This window comes from Caloenas nicobarica, chromosome 2, assembly GCF_036013445.1.
Source record: "Caloenas nicobarica isolate bCalNic1 chromosome 2, bCalNic1.hap1, whole genome shotgun sequence".
Lineage (NCBI taxonomy): Eukaryota > Metazoa > Chordata > Aves > Columbiformes > Columbidae > Caloenas > Caloenas nicobarica.
This window is the reverse complement of record NC_088246.1, coordinates 129,719,418-129,744,839: the sequence shown is the minus strand read 5'-3', so window position 1 is coordinate 129,744,839 and position 25,422 is coordinate 129,719,418. Positions and strand designations below refer to the sequence as shown.

The 25,422-nt window shown below is 38.4% G+C and overlaps 1 protein-coding gene across 1 annotated transcript in view; it reads right to left on the bottom strand.

The window, feature by feature from the left end:
- Positions 1–25,422, bottom strand: part of C2H8orf34 (chromosome 2 C8orf34 homolog) — a 160,488-nt gene that overhangs the window by 78,528 nt on the left and 56,538 nt on the right. Inside the window, exons 6-7 of the mRNA XM_065629519.1 lie at positions 20,052–20,221; positions 15,407–15,573 (exon numbers count right to left, since the gene is read on the bottom strand). Coding sequence (XP_065485591.1) covers positions 15,407–15,573; positions 20,052–20,221 — 337 coding nt within the window. The remainder of the gene's footprint in view (positions 1–15,406; positions 15,574–20,051; positions 20,222–25,422) is intronic.

Below are 25,422 nucleotides of genomic sequence, written 5' to 3'. Positions count from 1 at the left end.
ATAGGTCAAAAGCTTTTATTAAGATTTTGTAGAAAGATCCCCTAGAAAAATAGGTGATTATATCTCAATGCTACATTTCTTTTGAACAAAATAGTTTGAGAAACAATGTCTTAGCTTACAAGATAAAGGGAAGCATTAAATTTTTTTTCATTTAAACCACAAGTTCTCTGAACACTACCTTTTTTCAACAGACTTGACTAACTCAGCCAGTTATTTAATATAGGCTTTTGTATGCACAAATCAAACAACAAAAAAATCCAGAAGCTTAAATAGTCACACCTTAACTCATGAGAAAAATAGTGGCAGGATTAGAACTACTTAAAATTCAATTGTTTGCATGATTCTAACAAAGGACCAGGTGTGCTACAAACTAGAAGTGTGAAGTAAAGTCTGAAAAGACAAAGCAATACATATACAAAGAAAGATGTGCTTTGACAAAGAGATGGAAGCCCTTTAAACTCATTGGACCTACAACATCTTAAAAAAAACCAAATTACACAACGAGTTCTCTAGGAGAGGTTTGACAGCAGCTCTATCACTACATTCTTTGATTTTAGAGATCAACATAAAATTCATAAGCTAATTGCAAAAGTTGCACATACATCACTACTTTTAATCAAAATTAAAAAAAAAAAAATCTACCTGCCCCATTACCCCAATGCAGTCTGTCTTTTGAACACACCGACTGAGCAGAAATTCTGTGAACAACAAAACCCATTTTATTTTCATAAGAAAATATCAAATTGGTTAAAATTCTAAAAAGCTGAAATTAGAGACACTGAAACAACTTTTTCATTTCTATACACTTCTGTACATTCTTTCAAAGAGTTTATTTTTTTTGGCCTCTACATAGAAACTAGTTTTAAACCTTATTCTGTGATAAGCATTTTATAGCAATAATATCCATTTCATACCCAGGAAATAATCACTGTAGATAAACAGGGATGAATTAAATAAATTTTGCGGTAGAAAGATGAAACAAAGATGACCATTTTAATGACCACTTTGTGTTTCACATCTCCTTTGTCCCACATAAATGATTTCATTTATTCTGATACAATTAACTGTACTTTCGTACTACATACTAACATATGTTTGATTGGGCACACGTTACATCATATACCATGTCAGGATTTTGGTCTGTAAATAATTTTCCAGCACTATCTAAATGTCACAATTGGGAAGTCTAGCTTTAACTAGATGCTAAGTTAATTACAGATGCTATAAAATTAAGTTCAAATGCATCACAACAACAACAAAGTTCATCTTGCAAAAATTTAAACCCATCATTCTTAGCTGAATATCAGCACTACTTCTCTATGTATTTATTCCCTCCTTGAACACTTAAATAACTGCTTTGCCAGCAGGTTTAGAAAATTTGGGATAATTTACAAATATAAGTGGGCAGCAGCAGTCTTTATGAGCAACAATGGTTGATATGATTCTGCCACATTTTGACAAGTGTTTCTGTCTGAGTTCACTTGCTTCTACATTAATCAAGATGACATAATCCAGATATTCATCATTTGTATGATTAGATGAGTCATGCAACAGGCTTACAGGATCACCAACCCAGACTTGGAAAATTTGGCAAAAAGAAATACATTTTGTTAAAATGGACAAACCTGGGTAGTTTCAAAGATAGCTGCTATAACAGACTATTATGGATGTTTGTAAAGCCTAACTTTTTGCTGCGCATTACATCATTTCTTGATTATACAGAAGAATAAGATGTTTTATCCGTCATATGAAAATGTTACTTTATAATTTCAAGGAGAAAAAAAAAAAATCTATTTCTCATTTCTTCTGCATGTTTCTTTAAAAGATGTACACATATCTACAATCACAGGTTTGAAATTCATGTTCATTACAAAAAATAATAAAAGATTTTGTGAGAGCTTACAACAGTGAGCTACAGAACATCAGCTAAAAATTGCTTAGCAGTTCTTGCAGTCACATGCAGTCTGCAGTGTGAATTTGCATACATCTCTTACTAGAATAAAGCACCTATTTTATTTCTATAAGCTTTGAAAAGAAAAATACCACTGGTCTCTACAGTATAACGGTTGTTCCCATTTTCTTGTATGTATGGTATTTTTCTCCACCAACGTTAAGCGTTTTGTTCGCATTTTAAATAGATTAAATCTAAGTCTACATTTAGATTAATCAACCCACACAGAAAAACGCCAGTGCCCCCTGGTGGGCACAGCTTCCTTCTGCTAGTGCAGGCCTCGCTAGCCAGGAGTTTGTTCATCCAGCCATAAAAAAAAACAGTTCATCAATAATCATATTTAATTCCCTTGCTCCCCATTCGTATTTTCTAATTATCCAATAGACTGTGGAACTAGATCTGTAAAGTGGAGAAGTATTCTCGTGTTTACTCCAAATATTCACATTTGTATCTATTTTTACTATAAAATACATGAGGACAGGTTTACGGAGAATAATCTGTAACTAATTTGGCTCTTTATTTTAGCCACGTGTTTAAAATACAATCTCTTTGTAAACTAATTAGAACTAGTAAATAACATTTACTATGTTGGCTGGTTATTCTAAAATAAGCTGAAAACTGTTGATGAAACAGCGAACACAAGAATGACAGGCTGAATCTGTTGGGGCCAATCCTATTGCAAATGGACATCATAGTCTATACAATGTATAGGAGCATTAATGCACCAAAACAGGCTCGCTGTTTTAGGAAGGCTGTTTGCAGGGTCAAAGCCTAAGTTTGTTCATAGTGTTATTCACAGTAAATAGTTTTGCATGGCTTTTGACATTGAAGATTCATGTAGAATGTAAGGTTATCAGACAGGAGTCTCACCTGAACATAATTCCTACTGATATCATTGGAATTTCAGAGTAAACCACAATCCCACTTAGAATGTCTTCAGAGTATAAAATGTTTGATGCAGGATAAAGGTATCATTGCAGTGCCAACGAGACACAGAGCAAGTTGCAAAAGTAGAGCAGCACCTGGAAGCAGGATGCCAAAAGCTGTTACCCCTGACTCAGGAACCACTTGGTCCACTCTGGAGCTGCGTTCATCTCTGTGTGCAGAAACTATCTGAGGTCACAGAGCTCTCAGTGATGCATCAGCCAAGTCATTCTGCCTATTATTTCCAGTGTCCTACAGGAAACTCTCTTATGGAACTGGAAATAAACTCTTCCACATTGTCACAGGTGGTGAATTCACCTCATATTCTACCAAAGTTCCCAGTTGTGCCTAAATAAATCCATATGCTCTCTATCAGCTATTCACTGATTTTTTTTTTTTAATTCACCATTAGTATTGTTCTACCTGGAGCACAGGTGTTGATACTACACTTTCACCTAACCTGTAACAAGTCTTTGTTTCTTCTAGCTAAACCTGTATTCCTATCACACAGTCTGTGATGCCTTCAACTTCGTGCTCACAGGACTGACTTCTCCATCTATCTTGTCATTCTCCTGTTCCCCCAAAAAACTGCCAGTTAGGTGTGCTTTCAGAGCTCAATGGGTCAAAGGTATTAGTTCTACTAACTTTTACTCACTGTACTTCACCTCCTCATTTTAACTTCCTGTTATTGTCCTCACAGATACTAAGATACTTATTAACCTTTAACACCTGCTAATATTTTTTTTAAAGCTACTTGCTCTGAAGAGATAGAAAAAATTGGAAACCATTCACTAACACTTAATTAGATAATTTCAGACATTTCAGTCCACATTAAGGGCTCAGAAGAGGAAAGCAAACGTAATGGGCTGTAATTACTTTTCTAGATTGTCCTATATTAACTTTCCACATGTATAACTTTAATATTAATCACTTGGGCATATCGACTTCTAAAATATGGCATAAACACTCAGAAGAAAACATTTTACTGGACGGTACTCTTCAACTTTTTTCTCCTCTCCTTCTTTAATCTGTTTTTCTTTCTAAGCACAAATAAACATTTTGGTTTTGAATCAGCTTGCAGCTTTTTTCTTCCCCCCCCCGCCCCTTCCCTCTTCTGGATATAACCATGAGGTTTGACAGAATTTTGGCAGGACTAAAGAGCTAATACAACACCCATCAGGAAATGAATCTCCCTTCTGAATGACTGAGCTTGTAATCAGCTACTGGTTAGTTAAAAGCTCAGCTTGCCCTGTAACACTTGTTACCAGACTTGAAACTGGTTTTTTATATTAAGTGATATAGATATATCATGACAGGAATAAGGGAATAGAGCAATCACTCATGCATGTTTGCATGACAGATATACTTCTTATACAGGTTATCCAAACCATTTAATATTTTAAACTTTTCTGCATGTCTTCTAATCACACAGAAGGCATCCTATCTCTTTACCTATTTCACTTTGCTTCCGAAGCGTAGATCTAAACATTGGTAAAACATTTATTTGCACAGTAATTTACTCAGGTATAGACCAACATTAAGTTTCTAATGGTTTCATTTTCAGTATTTTATAAGTAGAGTACAACAAAATTACATTTCAGAGGCCTATGGCCCTCCCTGTGCTAGCAATTCATAGAATCATTCAGGAGGTCTCGGGCTCACTTTCCTGCCTAAAGTAGGGTCATCCAAGTTGCTCAGGGTTTTATCCAACTGAGTCTTGAAAACATCCAAGGTCAATGACTCCACAACCTCCCTGGAAAACCTGTTCCAGCAGTTAAATATCCACATACTGGTATTTTTTTTTCCTTTTATATCTAATCAGAACCTTGCCTGTTTCAATTTATACCCAGTATCACTCACCCTCCTGCTGTGCACCTCTGTAAAGAGTGTGGCTCCTTCTTCTCAGGAGCCTCCACTTAGGCACTGGGATGCTGCTCTCAGATGCCCCTGACACCTTCTCTTTTCCATGCAAAAGAAACCAAGTTCCCTCAGCTTCACTCCATAGGTAAGAATCATACATTATGGATGCTGGACAGTTTTAAAAGGGCTGTAATCTGCTCTTAGCTACTAGACTTTCAGCAGCATTAACTTCTCTAATCTCTTTACTACCATAACTTACATCCTGTACAGCACTCCATGCATTTAATTTTTTTTTTTCTTCCTAGAAGGGCTACAAGAAAATCCAAGCTGTAAGAACAAGGTGAATTTCCCTATGAAAAAGGTACCAGCTCTGCTTCTTTACTATCATCTCAAAACTGCTATATACCATCACATCAAATTAGACAGATCTGTTGCAGCAGCTGGAGCTTCAGGGAAGCTGAACTTCCCATTTGACCCATATTTCTGTTCCTGAGGTTTTGCCATGTTTTGGGGTTTTTTTATAGCCTAGAGGAAAAAGCAAGGTAAGGCTCTATTTTTATGTTCATTCTCCTAACTAGACTATCACTTCTTCTCTAAATCATGGATACCTCCTCTAATTTTATTTTTTTAGCCTCAATAGACAATATTATGCTTACATGAGATATCAAATGTTTTAAGTACTAGCTCATTGTAGTTTCTACTGAGACTAGTAGTTATTCAGAAATATCCATGCTTCTGCAAAAAAATGTGTTACTGAAGGTCTGATGTTATTCCTTCATGCTGTTACTGTACTTGTCAACTCCAATTTCATTGTGCTAGGACTCATACTAAGAAATGTTAAAGTTTTACAGTCTGAGCAAAGACCTTATGATCCAGTTACTTCCTCTCAATAAAATTATCCACATAATCCTCAGTCTTTTCCTCATACTTACAAATCCACATTGAAAATCTGTGAATCTAAACCCAAATAATTAACTACATACTAACAACTAAGTGATCAGTCTTCTGGAGTTGTTAACATCGACAATGTCCAGTGTGACATATACATTTCAACCTGATTTCCAAAGTGATGAACTGACATTCAGCATTCCCTACTCATCTTCTGCCTTTCAGAAACTTGTCAGAGTTTATCTATATGTTTTGAATGTTCCTTCCATTAGTTCTGCATCAATAAACTGTAGTGACAATTGTGAATTAAATTATACTAATTGCTAAACTGGATGGCAAGTCTTAGTACATGCAAATCTTATAAACCAAAATTAAGAGTTGGCTTTTAGTAACTGGTTGTATAAATACTGTTCGGGGTTGTTTTGTGGTTTCTTGTTGTTGTTGGGGTTTGTTTTGGTTTGGGTTTTGTTTGTCTGTTTGTTTTGGTTTTGTTGGTTTTTTTGTTTTCCCTGGTAATTCACTAATATTTATTGTGCATTGATTCTTGGTACTGGTTTTGATGGTAGTTATATTACAAAGTCATATGATTTGCTGCCTATAAATCTTGGAAGATGAAACATCAGGTGCTGTGTTATCATGTCACACGACAAACAAGTACCCTGCAAACAGAGGTCAAGTGAATTTGAATGACAAAAAGCATTGCCTTGTAACAATGGAAAAACCCACCGAGAGGATAATGGAGTAGTAATGGAGTAGTATCCACACAAATTTTACATCACCTTACCATTAACTAAAAGCAGTTGGGGTAGATGAGGTGGGAAATCCTGGAATCACAAAATACAGGCTGCTGGAATGAGGAAGAAGCAACCTCTTTCCTGCCCAGAGAAAAGCCAAAAATATTCAGTCCATTTTCTTAAGGAAGAGAGACAGGGAACCAGCCCTCAGGGAATACATTTTAATTTAATTCTGTGTCATTTTCCCATACAATTGGCAGAGCAGGAATAATTAATGCAAGAATGAACTCATGAGTGATTTAAGGGCAAACGGATACCTTATGAGTATCATCTAAACAGTAAATATAGAAAAGGCATTACCTGACTTCAGACAATACGAGAAATACCTACCATCTCAAGGCAAACCATGTGTTAACTGCTCCATATGAAGTCCCCAAATTTTATCTAGTACTTAGTGAGCAAATCCTACAGTCCACATCAAAAGACAGTTGATTGTGTGAAGGAGTGAGAGGACAGCAATGTATTAGATACCTAGTTTCTCATGACTGTGATAGCATGCACAAAATCCTAGCCCACGGCTCCATTCTAGCACTATCAGACTGGAGATCAACTCCATTAAATACTTCACCTGCTACAGAAACAAATGTGACTGATCTACTGAGTCGCAGAGAGAGAAAGGTGCAGGAAACAGTTAAGGCAAAGTATGAAAAAGTGACTCTCCTGCCACTGAGTCTTTGGACCTGCTCAGGCCTCACACTATTTTGAGCACAGCTATGTATTTCAACCACACATATTTAGCTTTCACAAGGCTTTTTAAATAAGAGATTCAAGCAGACTGCACCTTTTCATGGCTTATCACCTAAAAGCTGTCCTGAGACTAGGACACGGTTCTGTGATTCCCAAGTTCTGTGACAACTTGAGGATATGATTTATCAAAATATCATTTGCTACCTTCCAGAATCTGCTCATGCGGTAACTTAAGTGATAACTCTGCATCAGTGGTTCTCCCATCACAAGCAAAGTGATTTCAGAAGTGTACAACTGAGTAGTAAGGAAGCCTCACCAGAGCTCACGCAGTTCCATTGCTGCCTTCTGAATCTCCAAGAGAAATCCTGTTATTTCTTACCAAAGTACAAGCTTGACAGATGTAATTGACTCTTTCTTTCGTGCTTCCTTTCCCTGCATGCTCCAAAAGAGAATGAGATTCCTCTGAACTGGCAGCATCTTAGCACACAGACCAGCTTCTGAAGACTAACATTCATATTTTGAGATGCAGTATAAACTAAAGAATAAGTATATGCAGAGGTTATTGCATATTACTAATACTGGAGAGTCAGCAGCCTCGCTAAGACACAGGCACAAAAGAAATTATATCCATCATTGGATTTCCTTACATATTGCCACTAAAGGATTTCCCAGCAGTATGTCTAAACTAACCTTAAGACATCTTGAAGATGTAAAAGTAGTTTGGACACCCATTTATCCAGCATCCTAGGAATATCCCATTCCTAGGGATGAGTACAAGAACAGGGCAAGTTGTGGCAGTTGCACTTCCTCCCCACGCGCCCTGAGAACTGGTGTGGCAGTTGCGCATCCCCCTCTCAGAACTGGGGCCTTCAATGGGGCAGTTAATGGCTCTCTTTGTGGGGACCCAGAGTCGTGGGCAGGGTCGTCAGCAGAGGAGGAGCCAAGAGTGCCCACAGCCCAGAGAAGCCGAGAAGCTTCTGGAATGCCCACAGCCAGATCTGAGCAGACTATAAATGGGGTTCCCACCGAAGATCCCCTTTGTGTGTTCTTCTCGGAGCTGCGGGTCTGCCATGCTGCCGGAGTCCCTCCCCTTAGACAGAGAAGCCGTCTAAGGTAACCTCCCGGGATGGGGAGCACCTCACCTCCGCACTTAGGTGAGTGATAAACTAATGAATATATGCTTTAATAAGTCCTCGCCTGGTAGACGAGTGTAACTTCCTTGCCTGGGACAGGCAAGTGTTTATCTCTTATGTGCAAAACGAGGCAGAGAGGGCTCTGGTTTGTTTTCTTGTGAGTGCGTATATGCATGCTGTGGATCCTCATTATTCTTATTTCGCTGCACCCCAAATAATCTCCTAACCTAATATCCGAACCTGTATCTTATGTTATCAGAGTGCTAACTAATTGTATAAACCCCATTTCTAATCAGTTTATCGGCGATGCTTTTTCGGCCAGAATAAAGTTTGTTTTGGACCTTGTTGTCCACATAAACTTATTTTGGGGTGCCTCCGTGACACAAGTACATAATGGTAATTTACCAGTATAATCCCTCAGCCCGAGATGATTCATGGCCAGGGACTGTCTGAAGCAGAGGTAGTATCTATATCTTGCAGTCCTTGATGTATTTTTCTTCCACTCCTTTTCAGCATATGTAAATTTTTGGCATCCACAACACCATTAGCAAAAAGGTCCATGGATTAACTGTGCAATACATTAAAATATATGCCCTTTTATTTGTTTTGAACTTGTCCACGAACAGTTTCAACTGAAGGCCCATGATTCCTATATGGGAAGAATCAGTAATCAGTTGTACCTTGTTCATCATAGCTCTAGTAACCGATTGTTCTAACTCCAGTAACCCACCACAGCAATGATTGTTCATTTACGCCCTAATTCAACACAGTAAAGCTAATGTTTACCTTATACATGTAGAGCTTTCTATCTTTCTACCAAACATGTTGTCTGCCTGAGAGAGTTCACTAGTACAGCTCATCTGATATTCTCCCAATAAAATATGCTTTTATTTGGAAAAAAATAACAGAATACACTAGGGAATGTTTAGCCTTATTCGAAGAGCCACAAAGCAAACAGCAAAGCAGGATGTGTGATGCTAAAGACAATCACTACGAATGCAGAACGCAAGTGAGGTAGAAGTCCTTATTCTGCCCTTATCACAGATGCAAATAAAGGCCTATTATACCTATCATTTTTCCTATCCCAGCTCTTCTATGTTGTAAAAATAATGATTATTTATTGAAAATCCTTGGCCATTTTCAGCCACTAAAATTTCAAGAAAGGATCAAAATTATACAACATGCAGTCTTCAAATATACAGACTGAGAATACATCAGGCCATCAAAAGGCTGTGGTAGTATAGACATTTATGTCTCTGACCTGCACAGTCACTGGGATTACAGGGTGTTCCTGCTCTGTTCTTCAGGTATAAGCTTAAAATACACTTTGTTTCCTTGTGTAAACTGTAAACAAATGACATTTTAGGCTCACGTACATCATAATATTCAGTATACATCTATTTCTTGAAAATGAATCATTATTTTGAAGCTTTTCATTAGCTCATTAACTCATTTCAACTTAAGAATCTAGTATGTCTAACTATAATTGATTTTCTCTCTCCATTTTCCCTTCAGCAATATGAAGCACAATCAACGTCAGTTTCAACCTATTTTACGCTAATCAAACCAGAAATAACTACAGAAGTGTTGCATTAAGTGACTAATTCCATTCATAATTTATTCTAACCTTTAAAACATCCTCTTAAACAAACTATAGAACTTTCTAAGCTTACTAGAAGTTATTGTCAGTTTAAAAATTTTATGTAAACATCAACGATCTGTAGTATTGCTGGCAGTAAATCCAAGAGCAGGATTCCGTTATTTTAAGACTTTAAATACCAAATCCCTGTTCTTGAATACCCACTTAGAGCTTTGCTTAAATCCAGATAAACTAAAACATTCTCACTGATGTCTTTTAGCACAGGACCACAAGATGGTCTAAAACCAATGAATTCCACAAATGATATTAAACAGACCTGCATGTCTCTCTTGCTTCATTGACTTCATATATTAACAGAAAGAAAAAAAAATACTGAATATGTTACGTGTTAAACTTTTACACAGGTGTTCAGTGGCAAGTTCCAAATGCTGAAAGTAGCCCATTGCTGCTATCACCATCTTGTTCCCTTTTCCCACTGGCTGCAACACAAAGCTGAGGCTGTTTCTTCTCTCATCACCAACGAAAATTTCACTCCCTTGCAAGAAGCCTGTTCTGTCTCTGGCCTTCCTGCCAGAACTGAATCCCATAAACAAGGCCTCACAATTTAAAAAGGATGAGAAGGTACTTGAACATGTCCTAAGGAGAGCACCAAAGCTGGTGAAGAACTGGAAGGCATGTCCTCTGAGGAGTGGCTGAGGATACAAGCTCTGTCACGTTTGGAGAGATGGAGGCTGAGGAGTGACCTCATTGCTCTCTGCAGCTTCGAGGAGGTGCTGAGCTCTTCTCCCTGGTACCCAGTGGCAGAACACGTGGGAATGGCACAAAGCTGCATCCCTCAGTGGAGCTTTGGACTTGACAGGAGGAAACATTTCTTCACTGAGAGGGTGGTCAAACCCTGGCACAGCTTTCCTGGAGCGATGGTCGATGCCTCAAGCCTGTCGGTGTTTAAGAGTCTTTTGGACAATGCCCTTAATACTATGTTTAAACTTTTGGTCAGCCCTGAAGTGGTCAGGCAGTTGGTCTAGACGACTGTTGTAGGTCCCTTCCAGCTAAACTATTCTATTCCACATGCACACTCCAAGTCAAACAACGAGACTGTTATTTGCCTAAAATGTCAGAGTTTTTCCAGCTCCAAAACCACATCGAAGGACACGTAAAATAAAATCCTGTTTCCACTTGTAACCTTTGTCTTATGTTATTTTTCTGATTCTGTTTCGGGGACGATGCTCACAAGCATTAATAGAATGTGCACGTGTAGCCAGGAGTAGGCTGACGCATTCTCCACTTCAGCTTGAAGAAACATCCTTTGCAGTCTTGCAAAGGCAAGTCACAGACCTGCAGATAGTAGCAGTAGGAATACAGGCCCAGCCTTTCATCAAGAGCGAGAACATGAAGAATGAGAATCAGGACCAAGAACCATGACTGACCACGCACCAAAGAGGAAGGGGAAGAGTATGTGGTATTGTGGGGTATTTTCAAAAGGATGACACGTAGTGATGACAGGCAGACGTTTTGCCTTCCAAAACTTGCTCCGCCACTGTGATTCTTGGCCAGTGATGCATGACAAGCACTCCAATGCCTGCCCGGCGCTTGCATTGCATGCAGGGAGAGCTGAAAAGTGGCAGCTTTGCATGGCGCAGCAAGCCTGAAGCCCTTCCAGGAACAGGCAGTTTAGCACAAGCAAGGGCCCCTGGGGAAATGGAGCCCCAGGAAGAGCAGAGCTCACTCCTGCTGCAAACTTGCACTGGGCAAGAGATCCCGCGAGAGCCAGGGCATGAATGGTACCTTGGAGGTGCAAGAGCAGCGGGAAGGAACCGAGCTGAAAGGCCCACAGCCTTTCCCTCGCCCAATAAGCAGGTCACCTTGTCATAGAAGGAGATCAGGTTGGTCAAGCAGGACCTGCCTTTCCTAAACCCATGCTGACTGGGCCTGACCACTTGTTTATCTTGTATGTGCCACATGATGGCACTCAAGATGATCTGTTCCATGACCTTCCCTGGCACCGAGGTTAGACCGAGAAGCCTGTAATTCCCTGGATCCTGCTTCCAACCATTCTTGTAGATGGCTGCCACATTCGTCAACTTCCAGTCAACTGGGACCTCCCCAGTTAGCCAGGACTGCTGATAAATAATTGAAAGTGGTTTAGTAATCACCTCTGCCAGCTCTTTCGGCATCCTTGGATGGATCCCATCTGGCCCCACAGACTCGTGCATGTCTAAGTGGTGTAGCAGGTCGCCAACCATTTCCCCTTGGATTACTGGGTTTTCATTCTGCTCCCCAGCCCTGTCCACTGGCTCAGCGGGCTGCGTACCTGAACAACAACTCCTCTTCCTATCAAACAGTATTACACAGTCCCTGTGCCCAGGAGACCCAGGGGCCTGTCCCTGCCATTGGTGGCCATACACTGGGCACAGCTGCTGGGTGTCCCTGACACCTCTCTCGCACTCAGCTCCCCACAACAAACCTCGCGCTGTTACTCTTCTCTCAGGCCACAGCACAAATGAAACCTGCAACACAGAGACCACCCCTGGTAGCTGCTCCCTCTCTGCACCAGAGCTGACATCCATGAGGCCTTGCATTTACCAAAACGTGATGTTACAGTTATAGTCATCAGCTATTTAAAGTCAGGAAGATCCTTTCCACTATGATGTTATCTGCCAGCAATGTATTTCAGCCACCTGCATGTCTGAACACATTTAGAGAGTTACCAGTGTGTCCATGTCCCTCCTATGCATCTTATGTCATACATAAGAGTGACAACTGAAATCAGAATGTAGCACCATAATATTATTTTTTCATCTTTGCACATTTATTTCTTTGTAATGTATTCTTCAGAAGTATAACAGCTTAGTTGTTTGTTTTATTTGGAATGTTTCATTCTAACTAAACGATTCTGATGTAACTACTAGGAGGGTTTTTTTTTTTAAAGGAAATATACCAACAGTTGGTTTCATGCTTTTAATACCTAGATAAATCAACCAAATTCTGAAAAATATTCTCTTGAATACGCATTAAGATAGAAATTTGTGTTCTGCAAAAACCTGCATTACAAGTAGGGTACACATTAAAATCATCTGCTATAAATAGCAAAATTAGTTTTAGCAGAATTCAGACTTAAGAGGTTTTGTAATTTTTTAAGAAAGGGCTGAATGAGCACCCACTACTGAACTCTAAAGGGAACAAGTCAAGTAACTATATGCAACAGTGCCCTGCAATTCAGTGATGGCAGAAAGCCATGATTTGAAATTAGTTGTACTGCATATAAGCAGTGTAAAAAGCATCAAATCAGTTAATGGATTAATGCAGCACATAGTAAAAAAATTCAATCCCAGTATCATACAGTTACTGACCTGGAAAACACAGCAATGAAACATATCTATGTTTGCTGACAGAATCCGAAGTTATTTATGTTACCTTCAAAAGAAATAAAACACCCTTCTTGTGTAACACTTTATCATATTCTCAAATTTTGAACTGTTATGCAGGATGTAATCTAACCATTACATCAAATATAAAACACATACTGCCAGCAAATTGCAAAATGAGTATTAAAATAAAAACCAGCCTTTCAGAAGAACAGCAATTTCAATACCAAGATGTGCATATTTAACTTTCTATCAGTGGTACTTACTAACACATGGCTATATTATAATCACTATAACCATGGACACCCATCAAATATGCCATGATTATGCTTCAAAACCTCAGAAAAAACCTATACAACATCTACCTGAACCAGACATTCTGTTTGTAAACTTTCTTAGTTTTAAGTTGATTTCGTATAAACTTTGCCAGTTTCAATGAAATGCACGATAGAAACCAGAATGGATTCTTACAGTCAAATCCTTATAAAAAAAACCCCAACAACCAAACAACCAAAACACTTGTTTGTATACTGAACTTTACACAGTTCTGCCCAAAGGTCAAGACACTAGAAAACAAAAACTGCGTTTCTGGTTCCAGATACCATCAGGGATTCAAGTGTCTGGAAGGAAAGACCTACACATCTGCTGGATATCTTTTCCTCACAATCTCCACAGAAGTTAACTAAAGATTCTATTCTGTATGTGATACATAATGAGGCCAATAACATCACACACACACACTCGCACTTACCTATTGCACCTTCCAGATGCCACAGAATCGCAGAGGAGTCTTGTGGTTTATGCCAGCACAAGAGACTCATTCAACTTTCTTTTAATGTCACATTGATCAAGTTGTAAAGAACTGTAAATTGCAGGAGGAAATAAGGAGGTAATGCAGCTACAGACTAATTATGGCCTCCACTGGAATCCATGGATTCGTTCTGGAAGTGCCACTTGATTCCATGAAGACTGCAAGCCCGCAGTCACAAACACTGTGACTTCCTTCAAATACAAAGAACTAATTGACACACTGTGACACCCGAGTGACCCAGCACATTATCTCTTCTTTCTTGTAAAAACAAATGCATGCATCAAGTTTAAAAATAAATTGTGTATTAATTCACAATTACTTAAGCAGAACAAAAAACCTTTTTTGCCATGAGCATGCCCAAGCACTGGAACATGTTGCCCAGAGACATTGCAGAGTCTCCATCTTTGGAGAGAGTCAAAACACAACTGAACAATGTTTGGAGCAACCTGCTCTAGCTGGTTGTTTTGAGCAACGGGCTGGGCTAGATATCTCCAGCTGTCCCCTCCAACCTCAACTATTCTATGGAGACTGTAGTAAGGAAGCAACAGAAATATAACAGAGTAGAGCACCATGTTTTTCTGATTTTTAGATTAAGGTCCAACCTGAAAAAAGTAGCTTGTGCTAGAATTCATAAATGTAAGAATGCTAGGCAATCCTGAGATTCCATATTTCCCATGCTTTGATCACACATAAAGTTCTATATAGCAAAAACTAGGGAATAATATTGAAATCCGTGACTACATTTTAAGCATTTTACAATGAAGACTTTTAAAATGGCAAAAAAGAGACTATTAATTAACTTTCTTCAACCATTTCCCTCCTTTCACAACTAGTAATTGTAGGAAAGGGAGGAAGGAGTGAGCACAGAGCCTTCTGGAGTGAAATTTAACATACAATACAGTCTACAGGAAAACTACAATCAAATCCTCTGGAGAGGTTACAAATTCACATTGCGTAAGCTATTTGTAGCTACTACGTCTCAAATAAAACCCACTGAAGTTAGAAGTGTGATATAGCCAAGAAAAAGAAGAACCACATGAAAGCCAATGTAGCCAATTCTGCTCCTTGTACATAAACACATTCTCCAAGTAGAACCTGCGAGTGATTCATGTAGGAAATCAAATTAATTACTCTAAACTCCTGAAGCGTTTGATATTTCATGAGATTTTGATGCAGCTGGCAGTTTATCCATACACATATACAGTCTTCATTACATTCACTCCTGAAAGTTGCAAGCTAAAAATTCTATGAACCTCCACACAGCTGCTGGATACTTTAGCTTCAAACATAGGAGCAGTTTCAAACTAACCGGTGTTTGATCAGATACTACACTTTTCAGATTAATCTACAATTTAAAAAGTATAAGAAAATACACATAATTTTTTGCAGTTACCCAGCAGTTCCATTGCATCATCTTCATTGTCAATGTCTTCTTCGGTTACAGAGGGAGCCGTGCTTTGAGCAGAATCAAAGGAGTCCTGAGAAAGCATGGCAGCCAGCAGTTTCTTATGTTGCTGCTGTTGTTGTTTTAGTCCTTTGGTCTTCGGCTCCATTTTTAAGCTGTGAGGGAGGAAAGCACAACTTTCTCTTACTGATACTCTCTATGAAATATGCACACATTTGTCAAATTACTGTAGCCCATTATGTCCTCTAGATCTGAAGGCTAACACCATCAGATCACACAAAAAACAGCTGGTTATCACTCATTCTCTGATCATTGGATGTTTTAAGGCAGTTTGTGTTTTCAGTTCCTATCTAAAGTTTTGCTTGAAAGAGGATGAGAAATTTCCCCTTGACTTTATAGGCATTAATCAAGTCTAAATAAGCTACATATACACAAAAACAGGATGCCAATTACTAGTCAGTTTTGCTAAGGCATTGATCACACAGCAACAAAGGTGACAACAAAGAACTGCTCCCTTGAGTGGTTATGTTATCACGACCCCATAGGATCCTAGGATCACTCTGGCTGGAAGAGACCCTCAGGATCATAGAGTCCAACCATAACCTCATCTATACATCTTTTAAACACCTTCAGGGATGGTAACTCCATTACTTCCCTGGGCAGCCTGTTTCAATGCCCGACAACCTTTCCCGTGAAGAATTTTTTCCTAATATCCAACCTGAACCTTCCATGGCACAACTTGAGGCCATTTTCTCTTGTCTTATCACTTGCTATCACTTGCTACTTGGGAGAAGATTAGGATTAAGGATTAGGGACTATATAGGTGTAGCAATTCTCATTCTTTGTTGACTTGTGTCCCTAACCTAACTAAGAGATAACTGGAACTGCACAGAAGTCGCCAGAAGGGTCTAAGGAAGGACTTGCTACAGTTAGCAATTTCTGATTCCTTACAATATCAATAAAGATTCCTTACTATACAATACAGACAACAGGACAGAAGTTTGTTTCCCCACATAAGAGTATCAGCAACACCTCAGAATATCTTACAGTCTGTTGCAGGAAGACAGATCTGTTGTAAATTTATGAAATTTAGTATAATCAATGATAGTTCATTTTCCACTACAAAGATAAACACTAATAAGACAAAGTAGACCCTGGAGGTGAAGAATGGGCTTGGAGTTTAAGACATCAGGTTATGGATGGGGCCTCTACAAGCTCTAGTTTGTTTCGGGCTCTAGGAAATGAGAGCATCATATTAAAAAAATCACTCAAATTCTCCACTGTGTACATAAATTATCCCTTGCGGAAGTTTCCCAAGAGCCTTGCTGCTTCTCAGAATTTCTCCAGGAGATTTTTCATGTAAAAAACTACTAACAATGACTTGGAAACGAGTTTAATCCTATTTTCACTGTGTTCAAAATTCTGAAAGATGAGCTCAGTACCAGCAGGACTGCCATCAGCACTTTTATACAGTCCCTTATCAGATATTAATACCTTGCCTTCCTCCCTTACAGCAGCAACAGAGAACAGTACAGAACCAGTGACAAATACAGTCTTTCCTCTGTAGTAATCCAGAACATTAAGGGCAGAAAGGTGGCCTTTCATCAGTTTGACAAGACGTCATTAATACAGCTGCCTCAGACTGGCTACACTATCTTTCCCAGTCAAAATAGTAGTGAAACCTGTCCTTTCAGTTGCTCAAAATTAATTCCCCTTCTTTACATAACTGGGCCTGGCTTTCAGATATACAACATGTGTGCTTCTGTTGCTCACCATCACAGGAGGAAATAGCAGGTTCTTCTCACTGTCCACTACTGAATGGAGCAAAAAGCGAGGTTCATGGTTGCAAAGACAGAAAGAGCAGACAACTCAGAGATTCCCAAATACCACGTACTACATAATACTCACTATGATCTGCCTTATGCTGAAAAGACCAATATTGAAAATGGGCATGTTACTAACAGACCAGTGGTCCACAGCAATATGCCGTTCTCTGCAGCCTACTCAGTCCCCTACAGAATGCTATGAATGCGTAAGGACCCAGGGCTTCCCCTTCTACCAAACACAAAATAACTTGTACGCTGTGGTCTGTGAGCACAACGCAGAGAGAGAGAGAGAGTTGCATGACACTGACAGCAATTAGTCTACCAGTGATCAATGCCTAATCCTCTGGGTATTTATATAGTATTTAATTTATATAGCATTTCCTTACCTTTAGTAACAGGTAAAAGGAAACATTTTACCTGGAAATAATGGGAAGATTAAAGTTTTCACTTTCATGTTCTTATGGTGTAATTGAAGATTGGCATTAGTTGTGAGGGTTTACTGGCTTATCACATAAATCTTGATAACTAGTGATCAATAAACTACCACTTTTTAATAAAAGTGTTGCTAAATCAAATTTAACTAGATATAATTGGAAATATTTAATGTGAATTTCAAATTGCTCACTCTTACAGTTGCCAGGTAAAAATGTAACTGAATTATTTTAGGCTACATTAACTACACAGTAGATGAATGAAAGACAGATGAGGTAACCCAAAATCCTTTACAACTGATAACAACTTCACCCTCTTGAGAATTTAATTTAATCCCATAGAATCCATACTACTCCCACTATTTTTGGATGTACTAGGTATACGGTACATTTAAACTACATTATTATTATCTACTGCTTGTCTCTTGCATTTGCTGTATAGTCAATTCCAAATTCTGCTAATATTAAACATTCAGATTAAATTGATCAGTACAGGCCTTTTAAACTTGCATATATATATATGGGGCATCAATTTTAATATCACCATTATCTTGAAGTTCTGCAATTTTATTATTATTTTGCAAGATTGCAAACATGCTTTTTATAAGCGCGTTACAAAAGCTGAAGAAATGCTAATGAAGCAAAGAATTATCTCAGACAAAGTCAGTCATCCAAATGTAAACCCATATGCTGTATGTAATTTAGTAGTTACTCATTTCCACTGAAAATCAGTATTCCCACTTAATGATACATAGTTTTCAACAGGTTTTCAGCACTTACTGCACCTAAAAACTAGAGATATCAGTGTCCCATGACTCTTCCCTGGCATTGAGTACCCCATATTCTCCTTATTTCATATGCCAGGCAACATGATTTTGCCATGATACCCATCAAGACTTCTCAAATACTATTCTGAAAGCCATTAATCACATTTTTAATTATAGCATTAGCTGTGAGGTTTCTCACAGCTTGTACCACCCTCTACAAAGTGAAAAATATGCTGCTTTGAATCATCTTTGTTACTCAGAACTAAACCTCTTTGCTCCCTTCTCGAGATTAGACAGCGATGCTTGTTTCTGCTCCTTCCTATTGAGAAAAGGGATACAATATCCTAAATTTGCTCTGCAACGTGGAACAGCTCTTTAATCAATGTCTTTATTGGACTGCTGAACAAGGAAAAAGAAACCCAGGCCCTCCCAACCATGCTGCAGTGCCAGTTGCTGACTCCGTTACTTTCCCAGGAACGGCACTGGAGAGACCCAGTGTCTGAGCTCTGTTGGTTCCAGTCCATCATCTGGCTGAGGAATCTTTGCTACGTGCTGCTGCTTCTTTGAAATAGTAGTACTATTTCCCCCACAATAATCTAATTAAAAGAAGAAAGAAGTACTCATGGGTAACAAACATTCCCAACATGTGACGAAATTTAATGAATGCAGCCTGTGAGAGTACAGCAAGGGACAGATGAATTTCCTTGTGACAGAGAGGTGAATTCCAGTGTAGGAGGCACAAGAAGGACATTGTGAAGAAATACCTTAGACCTTTCCAAAGGGAAAGCAGAGGGCTTCTGCCTTCTTAAAGAAAAAGAGGAAGAAAAAGGTGTCTGCTGCAGTCAGAATACTGGTTATAACCAAAGAGAAAAGCTACAGGGCTGAGGCAGAACCACAGATGTTTAAGCCAGTGCAGGAGTATGAATTCCTTTTAAAGGAAGGCTGTGAATACTTCGCTTTCTGTGATAAACAGGTATCTTCAAATCATGGAAAATGCCCTGTAAAAATGATAATATCTTCCATGTAGCTGAAGCACATCAAACAATTCCTTCATCCTCACTCAAGCACAATAAATAGTGAGAAGTTATTTACTGCAGAGAATACAATTTTCCCTTTGAGAAAGAATTGTTATTAACACCAAGATGCTAAGTATAAGAGCTGAAGATTAATTTAGGAAGTCCTGTTTAAATTAACATAGATACTGTTTCCCTTGCCTATTTTTCCATTAAATGAGAAAAATCAGATTTGTCACTAAAGTGCCAAGAAGATTAACAGAGCTGCTACCAACTGCTGAAAGACGGAAGGGTTTGAAGTATCTGAAGGAAGCCATATATCACAAAATTATTACACCATGGACCCCAATCATGTCAACATAAACTTAGCTTTATACAAGGGAATTAAACCTTGGGATTGTAAATGAGTATAAAGTTAATTATATAAAAAAGTATGAGAAAAAAAAACAGTCACATATTAATGTCTCCCATTTATTCTGCATGCTGCCACACTACGGCATAAGAATTTTAAAGCCCTGCACTCTGCTCTCATAAGTGGGGTGTTAGAAAGACAGTTCTGCTTCACAAATTACAAAATTTCTAAACCAAAATCCCACCTTCCTCCAGGACTGCTGCTATCCTCGCTGTCCCACTGCTCATTCTTATTTCTTGGTATTGGTGGCTGCAGCATCTCAGCAGCCAGCGGGTCTGCATCGTTCTCTTCACGGCCAATCCACTCTCCAATTACACGAGGTCTGAGAAGGGGGGTGTTAAAACCTGTTGACTCCTGAAGAGAAATAACCAAAAAAAAAAAAAAAAGAAAAAAAAAGAAAAAATAGAAACACTGCATTTCTTGTTCACAACCACGCATGTAAATAAGAAATCAAAAATAAAACTATTCATTTAAAAAGTACAAAAATAGTTCAGTACATTAACATTTCAGAGGGCTACAAACACCCAGAAATCATGGGCTAATGAAAAGATTCCCATTAACAAAATTCCAAGACAGATTTGCCCGCCCCAATGCCTAAAATCTCTCCTATTTCTTACTTTTCAAAAGCAACACTAGAAACCTGGGGTATTGTATCGAAAAATTATACTTTTTGTTTATAAATGCACAACTCTTAAAACCAGCACTGTGTCAGCTCTGTTAAGCACCTGATGAGGTCACTTGTATAATGAACATCTCAACCAAGAGACTGTTGTAGATTAACAGCATCACTCTTATTTGCATTATGAATTAATGTAAAACTAATAAATACATCTGAATTTGCCATTTTAAAAAAAACCCTGCTGGGATTTGCATAATGTATCTTTCAATTCTGACAATGATATTAACATTTTAATAAAATGCATTTCTGAAACTAGTACTCATATTTTTAACCACTTGCTGGAAAAAAGATAGCTGGAGAGGATTACGAGAAGGAAGCAAAACGCAACCGGAATATTCAAAACTATAGCAATTATTTGCATCATTATATTAGCAATTTAGATTAAGGAAACAGATTGTCCTTAGAAACTGTATGAAAAAGCTGTTCTGAAGCGGTGAGTACCTCTGTTCTCAATGTTACTAGAATGGTTGTAGATAAAGGATCATGTACAATGGTATAGTCAATCTAAAAATCACATATGTATGCAAAAAATAGATATGAAACTATGGGATAGGAATATTTATTTTGCTTTAATTAAACTCTTTTCTAGGGTAGCAAAGACACTTCAAATATAGTGTTCCTAATTAGGAGAGATACATTCTATTCCTATCCTCTAATAAGAGAAAATTTTAGGAAAACAAATCCTTGGCTCTTACCTAACTCAGTGTCTCAATAAATACTCCTGCCATAAATCAACGCTTTCCAAACAAAGAGCATCTGGAAAAGTATAGCACAGTGATTACTTAGCCTAGCAACCATATTTTCTCATCTTCCTAAAAACAAGCCATTTTAAAATTCTCTTCCTAATTGACACAGACATGGTAAAAGCACGGTTTGAAGTAGAGGCCTCTCCTGAAATGAAGCAAAGCAAAACAGGCCTGCAAACTTTTCACATGAATATATTTACCCCACTTTGGCTAGATACTGTAATTTTGCTCAGCAGAATGCCAAGAGTCCATTTTGACAGAGCCAAATGTGACCCAGGCCCTGGCTTAGACTCATTCACCCTTGTTCTGCTGTTCCACTGCATGCAGCGTGCCCGAGTGCATCACCGCACTCTGTGTGTCTCTCCAGAGCTCTCCATCACTTGACTAATTCACTTTTTACACATCTGTTTTCTGCAGGGCTGGCATGACACAGAGGACCACTGAAAATGGAATGCAGCCAGTACAGAAGAGAGAAATCTGAGGAAAACACTTCAGCTTCAGAGGTTTTAGAATACCTAACCACAGGCGCCTTTCTTTTAGGTACTTACAAACACACATTGTGTACATCTGTCTGGTGCTATGTCATAGGTAATGTAGACTAGATGACAGTGGCCTCTGGTCACTTGACAGGTGTAACCTGTCACAGCTGTGACTACCATCATATGCCTGGAAGCTAGGAGAAAAGATGATTCCACTGCCCGCAATGCCTTCATTACACAAGGTGCTTACATCAGTTTAAGTAAGAACCATTTAGCCTCATCTGAGGTTTATTCCTGCTACTCTAGCCATTTTCTCCCTTGGATAATTTCTAATAATTAATAAAAATGGTTCCTGGAGCTAGTTAAACTTGCAACAACTTGCAGTGTCAATGTTGCTAAAAGCTTTCAGTTCCTGAAGTGAAAATGAAAAGCACCTGAAAATTTGCCCTTTTTTCAGTACCATAAGTTTTTCCTGACACTGTGCACAGCACCATCAGCATATGAATAAGTAAACCATGAATGTTGTGTCCATCCTTGTTATGCTGATTTCTTTTCTAGACATTTTAGGGATTGCAGTAGGACTTTCATACACTACTTAATAGAAACGTAATTCACATTATATAGTCACGCTTTGCCTCACTTTATCACCTTGCTTTCCTTTTTGAATCTTGTTAGATTAGTACAACACAGTTTCAGTGACCTAATTTATTTTCTTCCTTTCAACTACATAAGCAGCCACAGTGAAAACAGTAAAATGGAGAATCAGAGATAGCTTTATTCAGAAGACCAAGATGTTTATTTGGCACCTTATTTCAAAAGCTTCACTAAATTCCAGCGAAGTATTCTGTTCTCAAACAAGTTTTCATAGTTTTGTTTTGGGCTTTTTTGATATATAAACCTTAGCAACTCAACTAATTTCCAATTTGTATTTCCCTATAAATAACAGAAGAAATTGACAGTGACATTAGCACACAGAAAGTATTTTCAGGATAGGTAGGTATCTAAATCTGCACTAAATGAACCTAGAAGATTATTTTATGGTGCAGTCCAGGTGTCATCCACTTATCATCCGCATCAGTGGCTACCAACTCGACACACTCAAGCTTCCTGTATGTGGAGACCAGGAGAAGAAGGGAAAGCCTGGAGGACAGCTGAATCTCATCTTCAAGTTGGGCTGAGATGTGGGTGTAGTATGAAACCCCTACCAAGGAGCACAATAACATTAACGCATAGTTATTTAAGCATAGTTTTAAAAGCTCGCTATTCCTCATTTCCAATATGGATTTTGAGGGTACCTCCATAGTGAGAAATATTTGGGAGTGAGCAGAAATTTATTTTTATGTCTTAGGAGTAGTTGTTTCCTCTATTTTATCAGTTATAACCTGTGTTCATTGTAGTAATACTACATGTAAGAAGCAGCTATACCCTGTACACAACACAGAAAAAGTGTTTTAATATTAACATTGAGGGACAAAAATCTGTTAGGAATTATTAGACCATTTTCAGTTGAGCCTGATTCTGGATCTCTGACACTTAGATGTCTCCCATTATTAATGTTTAAAGTGACTGAAAGACATTGTTGGGAATTCCAGTCAAATCTCACAATGTTATGACAGGTCTCGCGTTATCTGGGAGAGACCACTACATGAATCTAAAGTAAAGCACCAATCCATTGAATATTTGTATTACATGAAAAATCTCATCTGTTTAAAAGAAAATACTTCTAGCCTCTGTATCCGCAGTTAAAAAAGAGGCTTGGAAAAATATTCACTAAGTGTTCTTCAGAAAAATCACAAGCCAAAAGATGAATAAACTTTCCCCTATGTCCTTTAAAATTGCATTAAAATGACAATATTTTAGTCAGTCTCTCACTGTGGCATAAGGTAAAGGGCATGACTCCTTTTTTTTGCATGGTCTGGTTAAGAAACATCGCTGAAATGGGTACAAACATATAAGCCCATTTTAAACATACTTTTGAACTGTAGCATCCCAGCTACATTTTGCCTCAATGTGTCTTACAATGCAGACATTCTACAGTGCAACATACATTACAGTTTATTTTGTGACATATAGACAAGTAGGGTCTTCCAGGAGCAGCAAATTCTAGAGGAAGCACATCATCAGTAGTCCCACGGCCAGAGCACTCACCTAGGACACCAGAGTTTCAGTAGTACGGCTGTTCTTTACTTCTGTGTGTATTTGAGGTTTCACCTTACAGGGAAGTGTCCAAAAAGACTCAGGAAAAAAAACTCTGAAATTCACAACTAAGTCATTTTTTTTTTCTCTAGAATTTTTTAGTCAGTCTACAATTCTGTAAATTTTGCAGAAAAGGGTAACATCCTAGCTCTTGTTCTTTGTTTACATGAAATTCTTCACATTATTGAGGACCTTTAGGAAACCACACACTTCCATGCATAGTTTCTGTTCCATGGTAAGGAGGATGAGCTGATTCAGAAATTTGTATTATATTAACTCTGCACTTTAGCCTTAAAATCTGTGAGTCACAAGGCATCCCGTCTCATTTTCTTTCTTTACACACCGTACTTGCAGTGTCAGTTGCTGATTTTATGTAACTTCCATGGCCTAGAGAGGTGGGCTGATTCATCAAGAGAGACAGAACATCAAACTCTGCAAGTCTGAATTAAATGAGATGAAAAAGGAGGGAATCTATACAACAAGTCTATTTTAATTGCAGTAATCTTAGGATTCTTTCCTCTTTTTTTTTTCTTTGCAATGACACTATTGAACTTAGAAATTCTATTATACTACATCAAACTGAAAGCTTCCATTGTGACTGAAAGACTGACCTTCTCTGCCTGTATTTTCTCTACCTCTGTCTTGGACTGAAGCCCTAATTACTGGCACGAAGCTAATAATAGCTGATATTTGACAAGAATCCGCTTAAATGAAACACCCTTCCACAAAAGCGATTGTGATTCAGAGCAAACTGGTTTTCCACATCCAAATGCTGGAGTAACTAAGCAACTAACTAATTAACTGGATTACTTGGAGGAGGAGTTACATCAACCAACAATACTGCTCAATTACTCCCCTGACAAAGGCATCTAGAGGTTACTGCAGCCAGAAAGAAAGATTTAAAAAAAATAAAATACTTACATAATGGGAAACAAAATAAACATACACAGGCATTCTCTGTTTTCTCTGAGTTAATAATCCAAACCACAATAAAAACAGCAGGATCATGGGCTCTGTCCTTACCTCCTAAAATGTTCCTGATCGTCCGGAAAATACAGCAAGGAAGAGCACATAGAGGAAATTATTATTTAGTTCTATGTCTCTCATGACACCTATGTAATGCCAAAGTTCTAACAGAATCCAATGCCAAGATTGGGCATGCTGTTCTAGACCCATGACATGCACCTGAAGGGTTAAATGGTTAATCCAAACCACAGATTAATGTGGTTTGAAAAATGATTCAGTGCTGCCACAGCCTAGATAAGAAATCTGTAGCATCAGCATGTATTTCTGGGAAAGGAACTGCAATGAACTTGACCACATTTATACCTGAAAAATAAACATCACCTGGAAACATGTGCAGGTGAAATGGAACCAAATTCTACCATTATCAGATAGTCTTTGGCTGCTTTTGGCCCAAGCCAAATAACACACTTCGAAACAAGTCACAGGAAC